General features: G+C 41.6%; 1 protein-coding gene across 1 annotated transcript; it reads left to right on the top strand.

Moving 5' to 3' along the window:
- The first annotated feature begins 1,259 nt into the window (after positions 1 to 1,259).
- On the top strand, positions 1,260 to 8,613 carry LOC133108225 (extracellular calcium-sensing receptor-like). The gene is made up of 6 exons (XM_061217695.1): positions 1,260 to 1,471; positions 5,291 to 5,582; positions 5,973 to 6,776; positions 6,936 to 7,163; positions 7,409 to 7,532; positions 7,703 to 8,613. Exons 1-6 carry the CDS (start codon positions 1,260 to 1,262, stop codon positions 8,611 to 8,613), a joined length of 2,571 nt encoding a protein of 856 aa, XP_061073679.1.
- The last annotated feature ends 3,731 nt before the right edge of the window (positions 8,614 to 12,344 follow it).

Raw genomic sequence — 12,344 nt, 5'->3', positions numbered from 1 at the left:
ATCATATCTATGAATGCTGTAGTTGGGAGTTTTCATGATTACTGCACTATGCTGTAAATATGTATTTGTGCCTCTCATGGTAATATACCTTTTGGATAAACCTGATTTGGGTGAATTAAAGGAAAGGAGACACCCCAGATTGCTTGGTTTCTTCTCCTTATCTCCAACATCTAGGCCTTAGTTCTTGACCCTAAAAACGGGTCACCCATCTATAATTTACAGCCAAACTCCCAAACTGGTCAGGGAGTGAAAACAAATGGCTTCTCCAGAGACAGCTTTTGCCCAGTTTCCCCTCGGCTCCTGAATGGTTATGATATCAGAGGTAGACTGTTACAAAAACTAGACCATTACACCAGTCGCACTGAACCAATCAGAATAACACCAAACATTACTATATTCTGACCGAGGATTATCATGAAACATCTTCATGCCATCTCCAGTATTCCTCTCACCTGTCAGGAATGTGAGAGAAGGGGGCTCCAGGAATTCTTCTCTAGCTCTCCCCCACAGGCATGTGTGCCAAAAAGGTGGGGGCTAACAATGCATGCTCCGGGAGGGGGAAGTCAGCAAGCTGACCAGCGCATGAGACCAAATGTTACTTATGACTGGCTTACAAGTTTTTCTGTTCATTCTCAGAAAAGACAATGTGCGCAATCCAATCAACTCAACTTCCCTGTCTTTACTTGTTTTTCTTTCATCTTTTCCAAGCCCCTCTCCCGATATGTAGAAAAATTTGGATCGAATGAGCCCCGTGAGTTGATGATCCCTGGTGTAGGGAGTAGCAGGACTGCCACCTGCTGCATGCGATTGCCATCTACAGGCTGCTTTGTGTATTGTACATGACATCTCAGGAATGGACCTGCAGTTGAGGCTCTTTGCCCTGAACACAAATATCCTGAAGTAAATTCTGAATGTTAATCCTACATACTGAGATTACATGAGTCCATTGGGGTTGTGCTAATATTGTTGTTTGCAGTTTTCAGTCAGTTTTGTGCCGTAAAATAGACAATATTTGACTTTTAGTAGAATTGAATCACTCTCTGCCATTTTAACTGTAATCACAAAATTAATTGAAAAAATTCTGACCTGACCAAGCCAGTGGACTGCCACCCCAGTGGTGCCCAGCAGTATTCTTCAGAAGGGTTAAAGACCGGCACAATGTGACTGAAAGCACTGGTCTCCAGAGTGTCAGGACTGTGTACTCTATAAAAGCGTGATGTGGATGCCAGGCAGTGAATTGGGGGAGGTTTGTGGCAGAGATGAGGCCTGTGCTCTCTTTGTGTCTGAACCTGGCCCTGGCCTGGGCCTCTGCTGCTCCTCAGACATCCTGCCGACTACGGGAGCGCTTCAGTCTGAATGGGATGTACCGCAAGGGGGACGTGATTCTTGGGGGGCTGTTTGAGGTGCACTTCCTGACAGTGTTCCCTGAGCTGTCATTCACAGCCGAGCCAGACCAGCCGAGATGTGAGAGGTGAGTCGCTCTGCTCCCAAACATCAGACAACTGGGTGAAACATTTGCTTAATAATAATTATTAGGCCTAATAATTAATAATAATAATAATAATAATATGAATTAGTGCTAATAAACTGCTTAGTAACTGAAGAACGTGAAGTATCATCAAGAAAAACTGTTCTCTCTAGACCCCATTTCAGTACCAAATTGGTTAAGGCACATTAAAAGAGCGCATTGCATTTAACACTTAGCACATTGCTTTGTTAATGTGCAATTAACAAGTACAGTGTAACTGTAATTGTAAAACAATTCAATACATAGGGATATGGTTAGGGTTAACATTATAACCATGTAGGAACAGTGTGAGAAGGAAAAATGACAATATTTGTTACACTGTGTTTACACAGATATATTGCGTAGGAATCAGAGCACTAGAATGTTAAGCGTTAACTTATTAACGTATAACATATTTTCTCCTCCTTGACATTGTTGACATTGTTGACATTGTTGTATACCCATCCACAGCTTGATAGTTCCTGAATACCAAATTTACCCAATTGGTGAAAGTGATTATTACTATGTAACCTTGTCTACCTACATGCAAATACAAAGTTATGGATACTAGGACTGATAGCCCATGACATTCTCCTGACAATGCTGAATGCTTTGATATGAAATGTAAACAAAAACAAACAACGGAGTGAAATGCTAATGCGTTTTGGATTGGTATAGTAGAGCTGTGCTAAACTTAGACCAAACTAAACACCCTACCACTTCAATAGATCAATTCTTAGACTTATTTCTTAGACTTCTACTGCCGAAGCCTATCCACTTACAGTTGTGTGTTCAGAGATGCTCTTCTGCATACCACTGTTGTAATGTGTGGTTATTTGTGTTACTGTCACCTTCTTGTCAGCTTTGACTAGTCTGGCCATTCACATATGACATCTCATTCACAAGGGGTTTCTGTCTGCAGAACTTCTGCTCACTGGATTTTTTTTTTGTTTTTTGCACCATTCTTTGCAAACTCTGCCTTCTTTGCAAACTAGTAGGAGACCAGCCGTTTCTGAGATACTCAAACCACCCTGTCTGCCACCAACAATCATTCCATGCTCAACGTCACTTTGATCATGTTTTTTCCCCATTCTGATGGTTGATGTGTACATTAACTGAAGCTCCTGACCTGTATCTACATGTTTGTGTGCATTGCACTGCTACCACACAATTGGCTGAATAGATAAGTAGGTGTAATGAAGTAAAAATGTTCCTAATAAAGTGCTTGGTGAGTGTATATGAATATTTATACAATGGATAGGTCTGATCCATTGTCTCTATTGGTCAGTTTGCGTTCTAGCTGTGCCAATATCCACGATATACGCATGGCTAAATGGAATGTTCACACATCTTTTAAAATTACTCTGGGTTGGTAGATCACCGTTATCTACTTTGTAATCATAATGAACGTAACGTTATCATCATCTCGCCGCTAGGGGCCTACCAAAATAAAATAAAAATGAGTGAGTTTAAAGTTTCCTTTGATTTGGAAAGGAGTAGGAACAAAAAAACTAAGGCAACATCCTCGGATCGAAATACCAGCAAGAGCACCAAACCCCGGCAAATCAAATGATGACTCCTAACGACACTACAAGTTATTTCAATAACTTTACGTGATCTGGGAGTGTCCCAGAAACTACAATAAAAACAAATGATTTGTGTGTGTCAGTGTCGTGTGGTGTAACGTAAACTAGCAAGCAAGCTAACATTAATGCAATTGCTTAGTGGGGACACATTCTTGCTAGCTAACGTTCACAATACCGTTGCTTAGCAACCAATAAACTACTGTTCAGAGGAAGAATACAATTACCATAAAACATAGTTCCATTAAAAGACAATAATTTAAAGTTTGTCTTGTCTTTCCTTTGCGAAATTTTGAAAGAGGAATGTGGTAACCGTTGTAGAAAAGCATCATGGAACTCTAACCTGTGGTATATCATGGATATTGGCACAGCTAGCGGGGTGGTTAGGCACGACACGAAGCGGAGTTCTCCTTCCATAACGCTTAAATAAATTTCATTGAATTGTGGGAAATGAGTTTAAAAAGAGTCAATATTTTCAGATGTGTCTCATCAGTACACCCAACCACCAAACAAATCTACAAAATATAACGCAGTTCCATGTGACCACATACTTTACACTAATATATATATATATATATATATATATATATATATATATCAGTGGAGGCTCCTCCATAGAGGTGGAGGAGGCCTGGCCTCCCCAATAATTTGAGAGAAGAGAGAGATTTAAAAAAAACAATAAATATATTTATTTTATTTATTTATTTTAACAAAAAACATATTTTTTATTTTTTATATTCATATTATTTTAGTTTTGTTCATAAATCTAAATTTTCCCATGGCTAAAACCCAATATTGCAATTGTAAAGCAACAGGCCAGATTTCCCTATCAGTTTGTATTAAGGGAGGCCAGGCCTCCCCTAGGAAATTAGCTTTTCATAGAAGTCAATGTAATGCATTTTTTTTCATGCCAATATGTGATTGGCCAGATCACTGAAAATGGGTGGGCAACGGAGGCCTGGCCTCACCATGCATTGTGTCCAGGGCTGAAAGATTGACATTTTGTTCGTCCAATCACATGCTACTGGTTCATTTGGAATCAACTATCCTTTCCTTTCCTATTCAACACAGAAGCCATTTTGAGAATTCGCTAGTCACTTCAGTCAAACAAACACTCGCCATAGTGGCTACGAGTGTCCTATCAACTTGTGCTTTTCAGGAAATTTAGAGAACACCCCTGGCTATCATCCCTGGAGTTTATAGCTCATTTGGCCAAACACTTTTGCTTAAAACTACCTCAGAAGTCGGTGAGATTCTAGCGCAATTTGAGATCTTGGGCTGGAGATATGCAGATTCCAGATACTAGGGAGTGAGAATGACATTCAATAGGTCATGTTAGACACCATTCGGGATTTATTGAACAGTTTTATTTTTAATGTAGTCCATTTCGTTTTATTACAAGTCAATTTAATAATCTTCCCTATCAAATTACTGAATTGTTGCTCTGTGAGGAAATTCACTCTAAATACGAATAGAGTGCTGCCCTCTAGTGGATAACGTTAACGTTAGATAAAGCCAACTGGAACCATATTTTTACATATTTTATATTAAATATATTGAATAAAACTACATATGATAAAGAAAGTGTTATCTTATCTTTTTTATATGCTAAACTTGATTAAATTGGTGATTACATGTTGAAGCTGTAGAAGAATGAAAAATGTAAGCTAAACAAAATTGTTTTTAACTACATAATTAAAATTCCTGCCTTTTACACATGTTCACTTGGCATTTATATTACATCCAAATGTCATTTCTCAGCTTAATTATCAGGCAGGCTCATAGACTTACAGCAATGTCATTTCTTCAGGAAGGCACAAGGCTAAGCTCTGCACAATGAATTTCATCAGCCAGATCTTTCTGACTGTAGCTTACACTCCAAATAGTATGCCTTTGGCCAGCACAAAGACAGATAAGAGAACAGGGAACATTCCATCGCGAGTGAAGTGAGCAAGCGGAAAAAAATGGCCTCCTCAATTCTGGAAGTCACCAGCCTCCACTGATATATATATATATATATATATATATATATATATATATTTCTGCTTGTTTGTAAAATATCTGCTTGAATACTATATAATTGACAGTTTACTCCATGAAAAAAATGATTAGATTTGACATAATTGTGACTTAATTTCGATAATTAACAGACATGACAAAAAAAATCTTCATTGTCCAATTTCCACCTCTCCTATTCCAGGCTTCATTATCGAGGGTTCCAGGCAGCGCAAACCATGGTCTTTGCAATTGAGGAAATCAACAGAAATCCCAACCTGCTGCCCAATATCACCCTGGGATTCCAACTCTATGACAACTGTTTGAAGCTTGCCGTCGCATTCCGTGCAGCCACAGCCCTGCTCAGTGGTACAGAGGAGTCCTTCTCTGACATGAGATGCACAGGGTCACCCCCGGTTCTGGGCATCGTGGGTGATCCAGGCTCAACCCACTCTATCGCCATCTCCAGTGTGTTGGGCCTATTCCGTGTTCCCATGGTACTGTATGATGGAGGACCAATCCTGGTCCACAGTCCAGCTGCCCTTTTTAGCTCTCTGTATCACACAGGGGTATTGAATATAATCATGATGGCACTTTATCGTTAAATTTGTATATGGCTGTCTGAACTCTGTAATATCCGTCTCATGAATATGTGTATTTATGAAACCATATCAGGGTGAAATTAATGGGATTCTCCCTTATAAAGAAATTACAGTTCCATTCAGATTGTCATTTTGCCATCCAATAAAATGTAAATGGCCTGCCCGTGACCTTACCTTCATGTCTCTGGTCACTGTGTAAAGGATAGATGCTCTACTGCTTTCTATGTGTTTGAGGAGGTGCTTTTCTATACTCTTAGTGCCTCAATATCTTTAATCTTCCCTCAGGTGAGTTACTTTGCCACATGTTCCTGCCTGAGTGACAGGCAGCAGTATCCCTCCTTCTTCAGAACCATCCCCAGTGATGCCTTCCAGGTCAGAGCCATGGTGCAGATCCTGGAGCGCTACGGCTGGAAGTGGGTGGGCCTCCTGTTCAGCGATGATGATTATGGGGTGCATGCAGCCCAATCCTTTCACCAGGAGGTCAGCCGCTTTGGCTGTGTGGCCTTCTCTGAGATGCTGCCCCATGACAACGACCGGGCGAAGATCCGACAGATCGTAGGTATCATCCGCCGCTCCACAGCAAGGGTGGTGGTGGCAATCTCTCCGCCGGCATACCTATTGCCCCTCACCGAGGAGATAGCCCTGCAGAACCTGACTGAGCGGCAGTGGATTGCTAGCGAGGCCTGGGTCACGGCAGCCGTCTTCCATACGCGCCAGCTGCTGCCCTTTTTGGGCGGGGCCCTGGGTATTGCCATCCATAGGGGAGATATCCCGGGGCTTCACAAATTCCTGATTAGTCTCCGCCCTGACTTTGATCCTGGCAACAACATGGTGAGCATGTTCTGGGAGGAGATGTTCAGCTGTAAGTTCAAGGCCGACTCCCTGGACAAGGTGTGTACAGGACAGGAGAGTCTGGAGGGCACAGAGTCGGCATACAGTGACGTGTCAGCGCTCAGGCACTCTTACAACGTTTACAAAGCAGTGTACGCCCTGGCACATGCCCTGCATGATCTGCTGGGGTGCAAGCCTGGGACAGGGCCATTCCCAGGACATTCCTGTGCAGAACTACACACTCTGCAACCCTGGCAGGTGAAGTGGTCATTTCTAATATGATGTACAGCACCTTGCATCGGATGATGGTTGTTTTCCCTCCATAAGCATGTGGCAGCATTGTGCTCCCGTCTTTTTAACATATGCATAATGTTGATTCTATTTCTCTTAGTCCTCCTCTGTTTGCCCTCTGTGTAGCTGGTGCCTTACCTGCAAAGGGTTAATTTTACCACCAGCTTCGGTGACCAAGTGTCCTTTGACAAAAATGGTGATGCCCTGGCCATCTACGATGTGATGAACTGGCAGAGGGCAGCAGATGGGACCATCAGAGCAATAACGGTCGGGGTGTTTGATGAATCTGCTCCACCTGGACAAAAGCTCCTGCTGGAGGAAGAAAATATCTTCTGGAACTTTGAATCACATCAAGTGAGCTCCTCTCCCTCTTTACTGAGAGAATCTGTCCAACTGATTTCATTCAGTTGGACTTAGTATAGTCAGTGACTTACTGGTATTTAATATGTAAACTTCAATAGTTCTGTGTAGGCAGCAGATATATACATACTTCCAGTGTCATATACAGCACTTGGTCTCAATAATGCATGTGCAGATCAACAGAACTGTATCATAAATGTAAAGAATGATGATATTCTTATGATGAGAACTTCTACCAGCCCCCACGCTCCATCTGCAGTGAGCCCTGTCCCCCAGGCACCAGGAGGGCGATAAGGAAGGGCGAGCCAGTCTGCTGCTTTGACTGCCTACCCTGCGCAGATGGGGAGATCAGCAACCAGACAGGTCAGTGCACCCACACAGCAGAGAAAATTTTCAGTTACAAACTGAACAGGGTGTATCTGCTGGATCTTTTTCTTTTGGAAGTCACTCTCATCTGAGGCCTCTCGTAAATGCTAGAAACCTTCCCCCCCCCGGCTGCAGATGTGTTATTAGTTTCCACTCCTCTGTCACAGATTCCCGCGAGTGCTACAGGTGTCCAGTGGACTTTTGGTCAAGCCAACTTCGTGACCACTGTGTACCCAAGGAAATCGAGTTTCTCTCCTTCCAGGAACCCCTGGGGATCTCCCTGACAACCATCTCAGTGTTGGGGGCATGCATCTGTGCAGTTACCCTATCTGTGTTTGCCCGGCACAGGAACACACCGGTGGTGAAGGCCAACAACTCCGAGCTGAGCTTCCTGCTGCTGCTGTCACTCACACTGTGCTTCCTGTGCTCCTTGCTGTTCATTGGTCAGCCTCAACGGTGGACCTGCCAGCTTAGGCATGCTGCGTTCGGGATCAGTTTCGCCCTCAGCATCTCCTGCATCCTGGTGAAGACCATCGTGGTGGTGATGGCCTTCAAGGCTGCACAGCCGGGCGGGAATGCAATGAAGTGGTTTAGCGTGCAGCAGCAGAGGGGCACTGTGCTGGCCTTTACTGTCATCCAGGCAGTGATCTGTGTGGTATGGCTGACCACTGCCTCACCGATTCCCTACAAAAACACCCACTCCCAGAACTCCAAGATCATCTACGAGTGTGCAGTAGGGTCGATTGCCGGGTTCAGTGCCCTGCTTGGCTACATCGGTCTGCTGGCAGCTGTCAGCTTCCTGCTGGCCTTCTTGGCAAGGAATCTGCCTGACAACTTCAATGAGGCCAAGTTCATCACCTTCAGCATGCTCATCTTCTGTGCTGTCTGGATCGCCTTCATCCCAGCCTATGCCAGCTCTCCAGGAAAGTACTCAGATGCTGTGGAGATATTTGCCATCTTGGCCTCCAGTTTTGGGCTCCTGGGAGCAATATTTGCACCAAAATGCTTCATCATTCTGCTGCATCCAGAGAAAAACACCAAGAAGGCCTTGATGGGACGGGAGGCCCCAAAAAAGTAAATTATATGAAATGTATACATTTGTTTTAATTATGGCTTTGCAACTTAACACATCTAATGCCATGGATTTCCCTTCAAGTAAAAAATAAAGATTTGTTCTTTTATTTTGTTATTAATTATTCATCCTTTTCAAATATCTGTGCTACTAGAGGTCGAGGATCCTGAGCAGAGATAACATCACATCCACATAATTCTGCTCAATCAGCGAAAACATCCTCCCCACTGCCAAAACAAAATTTTTTGCTTTGTTAATACACTCTGGAACGGATACACTGACTCTTTCATACTGCAACAAATACACACACAAATGCTTACAGGTGCAGTTACATTATGAACATACTTAAACAGACACATGCCCATTGCTACATTTGTATGCACACTTTGCTTTTCATGTGAAAGAAAGGAATATATCACACAATTTTAGTTGTACAATAAAATAACACCGATTGGCCAAACACAGTATCCCTTACCAAAATAGGTTACTGCATCATTCATAGGAGATTAAATGTTTACTGTAGCCTTATTTTATATTTTGAGCAGGTCTTTGTCTGAACTCTAACCTATGACCTAGTCTGTGTGTGTGTTATAGGGTGCCAAATGCAACATCATTCTGTGCATCTTTTCCCACATTTAAGCAATATATCAGTTTTTTCCTCACATTTAACAAAAGTTTTTCCTACATTTATGATCTTTGAAATAACCGGAAATAATCACTAAATGTGCTACCCCAAGAGTATATATTTAAGCTAAATGTTTATGTATTTAGTGGTTTGTACTATTTTGTTAAATGTATAACGACACTTGTGTATTTCAGAAATAGCAGCTGTGATCCTGATCCTAAAATTTGGGATAAGGAGCAATCCAATCCTACATGGAATCTAGATCAAATGTTGATTTTGGGTATTTAAGGTGGAGAATAGGATAGTTTTGATACTGATAGAAATCAGGATAATCTTGATCACAGTGAAAGGTTGCTGTAGGGACATGTGGTACACATGGCACATCTTTAATAAATTGCTTTATCCAGCAATTGCACATTAATTAACACAAACACTTCCAAAACAATATCCATTCTAAATGGACAATAAAATATTTTCAAGAGCCCACAACAATTGTAAATGCTTTGGGATGTTGTTTGAAAATATATTCTCCCTTCTGATTTCCCCCGCCCCTCCTTTCTGATATCCCTATCCTTGTCTAACCCCCCCCCCCCAAAAAAAAAAAATACTTATGATGACGACTATATGTTTAGAACAGCATTCCATGTGTATTTTCCTAGTTCTGGATGTGAGTCTTTGACTTGTGGTAGAACCTATGCACTTGTAAGTCGCTTTGGATTAAAAGTGTCTGCCAAATGACAAAAATGTAAATGTAAATGTTACCTGTCCTAAAATAATTGCCTAATGGGGAGGTGCAAGAAGAAGAATATCATGGTTCTTCCTCAGACGAATGACAGAATCCAGATGGACCAGTTGGACAGTCAAAGAGACACACTGTAGTGAACCATTATTTTAACTATTCTTAACTAGACTAATTATGCAAACTGAATTCTGAAAAGAGTCTGATTTTGGCCCATGTGTTATGTACTACTACAGATTGATAGGACCAATATGAAAACTGAATTACACATTATCCAATATATTTCCATTAATTAACAACAACAACAACAACATCGATTTGATCTAGGATAACAAAAAAGCGATTTCAAAATCCGGATAATTCTGATCTAGATTAAAACTTTTGAAATACAGGGCAGACTGAAAGTCTATGTTACACCAAAGCTTTGCGAAACGAAGTTTCGTTACACCATGTACTGTACAGCATATAGTTTGTAATGACAAATAAACCTGACTTTAACAGCTAGCTAGATAACTTCTAATCCAACCATTCCTCATGTTAACGTTAGCTAACTTACTATACACACCACAATTTTATAACCAATATATTTTATGCTGGCCCTGATAGACCTGCTAATCTGCCCCTGGCTGTATATGACCTGCTCTACATGGTTAACACTATTGTCCTGACGATTTTAAAAAATGCATTAAGGTAACCACCAGTGACACCGCCATTGTCTTGGGTATAGCTAGCTAGCCACCAGTGTTGGGTGAAGTTGCCACTAGCTGCTGGCCCAGAGTCAGTTATCTTCTTCTCCTATTAATGGTTTACCGGTAAGTTAAGACCAGGGAAGGGAAATCTGATCCTAGACCAGCAGTTAGGCTCCTTTACCCTGGAGCCTAGGCAGCGCACTTGGCACATAGATTTGTGTTTTTAGTAGTGCAGGACAACCGACACATCATAAATCTACATAAATCAGTTTTTTTTCCCTCTAGACTAGAGATAGAAAAATAACCAAGCACATGCTACGGCCGAGAATGAGGGTCCAAAAAAATTAGAAAGCTTTTATTTTGAATCGCTATAGATATTTTACAATCAATGCAGAAGTCAATAGGATTTTAACACTGGGCTATGACATCACGAACCAGACACCCACAGGAGCCAATTTGACTTACAAGGTTTATATACATGCATAAACAACAGGCTTTCAGCAGTTATTAGCGTGTGCTAATGTTTAGATAGCAAATAAGTATGCGGTATCCATCCTTCTGATGTAATTTACATAGCAACTGTACATTCAGATAACACGGACTCACTTAATTTGATAACAATTCAGAAAATAGAGAAAAACTTTCAGAGATCTAAATCGATCCAACATACTTTTGTCATTAAGGGACGGTGTAACAGCCTTCCAAGCAGTTAAGGGGTCTTCCCCAGCTTCATCATCAGACCCTACACCCCTGCCAGACCTCTTCGTTCAGCCTCCACAGGCCGCTTGGCAACTCCCCCTCTCCGAACCTCTACCTCACACTCACGACTGCTGTCTGTTCTGGCTCCACGGTGGAGGTCAGAACTGTACAATCTCTCCCCACCTTCAAGCACAAACTGAAGACGCACCTCTTCAAGCAGCACCTCTCCCCATCCCTCGCTACCTCCCTGTGATCCTTAATTGTTGTCTTTGTGATTTACGTAGTGTTTAGGTATTTTTAGTTGGCTAGGTAAGCAGTATTTGGATAGTTAAGTTTGGTCACTTTTGCTTTGTTGTTTGTTTATTTGTTGTTTAAAAAAAATAAAATAATAATAGGCCCTGGTCCTTATCTTTGTTGTACGGGTAGCAATTGAAATTGTACTTCCCTCTAGGGTCTTTCAGCGCACTTAGCCCTGGTTATGGGTATGCACTTTGTTGTACGTCGCTCTGGATAAGAGCGTCTGCCAAATGCCAATAAAGTAATGTAATGTAATGTCACAGACATTTTCGTGTGACGTAATTGAATTCTGGCATTAATATTGTTGGACTGACCAAATTCCATTAAAAAACTATAATTGTATGGGTTATCGTTAGTGCTATGGCTTATGCTAGCTACATCATACTAACTCATATGGTGATCAGTGAAGGCTAATAACACAAGATCAGTTTTTGTATGTTTTATCGGTGCTGCTGTAAAAGTGAAATAAAAACGTGGACAAAGTAGGCTGTCTTCTGTGAGAAATGTATTATCGCATTCACGTGCACATAGGCTACTGCGGTCTACATTTTGCCCTCCCTATTAACCATACTCGGTTAAATTACAAGAAATTATTATTCCTATCACCTTTGTGAGAGCTGGTTCATTACAGAAGTAAACAAAAAACACCCACTAACCAGTTATTAAACTAAACATAATCCTCACTGCA

The sequence above is a fragment of the Conger conger genome, chromosome 13, assembly GCF_963514075.1.
Source record: "Conger conger chromosome 13, fConCon1.1, whole genome shotgun sequence".
Lineage (NCBI taxonomy): Eukaryota > Metazoa > Chordata > Actinopteri > Anguilliformes > Congridae > Conger > Conger conger.
Note: the sequence above shows the minus strand (reverse complement) of the source record. Positions and strands in the feature narration are given on the sequence as shown.

Bases quoted from the DNA above. Each gene is read 5' to 3' on its own strand.
- LOC133108225 (XM_061217695.1), top strand. From the start codon at position 1,260: ATGAGGCCTGTGCTCTCTTTGTGTCTGAACCTGGCCCTGGCCTGGGCC. The intron at 6,777-6,935 runs GTGAAGTGGTCA...CCCTCTGTGTAG, and splicing joins ACACTCTGCAACCCTGGCAG to CTGGTGCCTTACCTGCAAAG. The intron at 7,164-7,408 runs GTGAGCTCCTCT...AACTTCTACCAG, and splicing joins GGAACTTTGAATCACATCAA to CCCCCACGCTCCATCTGCAG.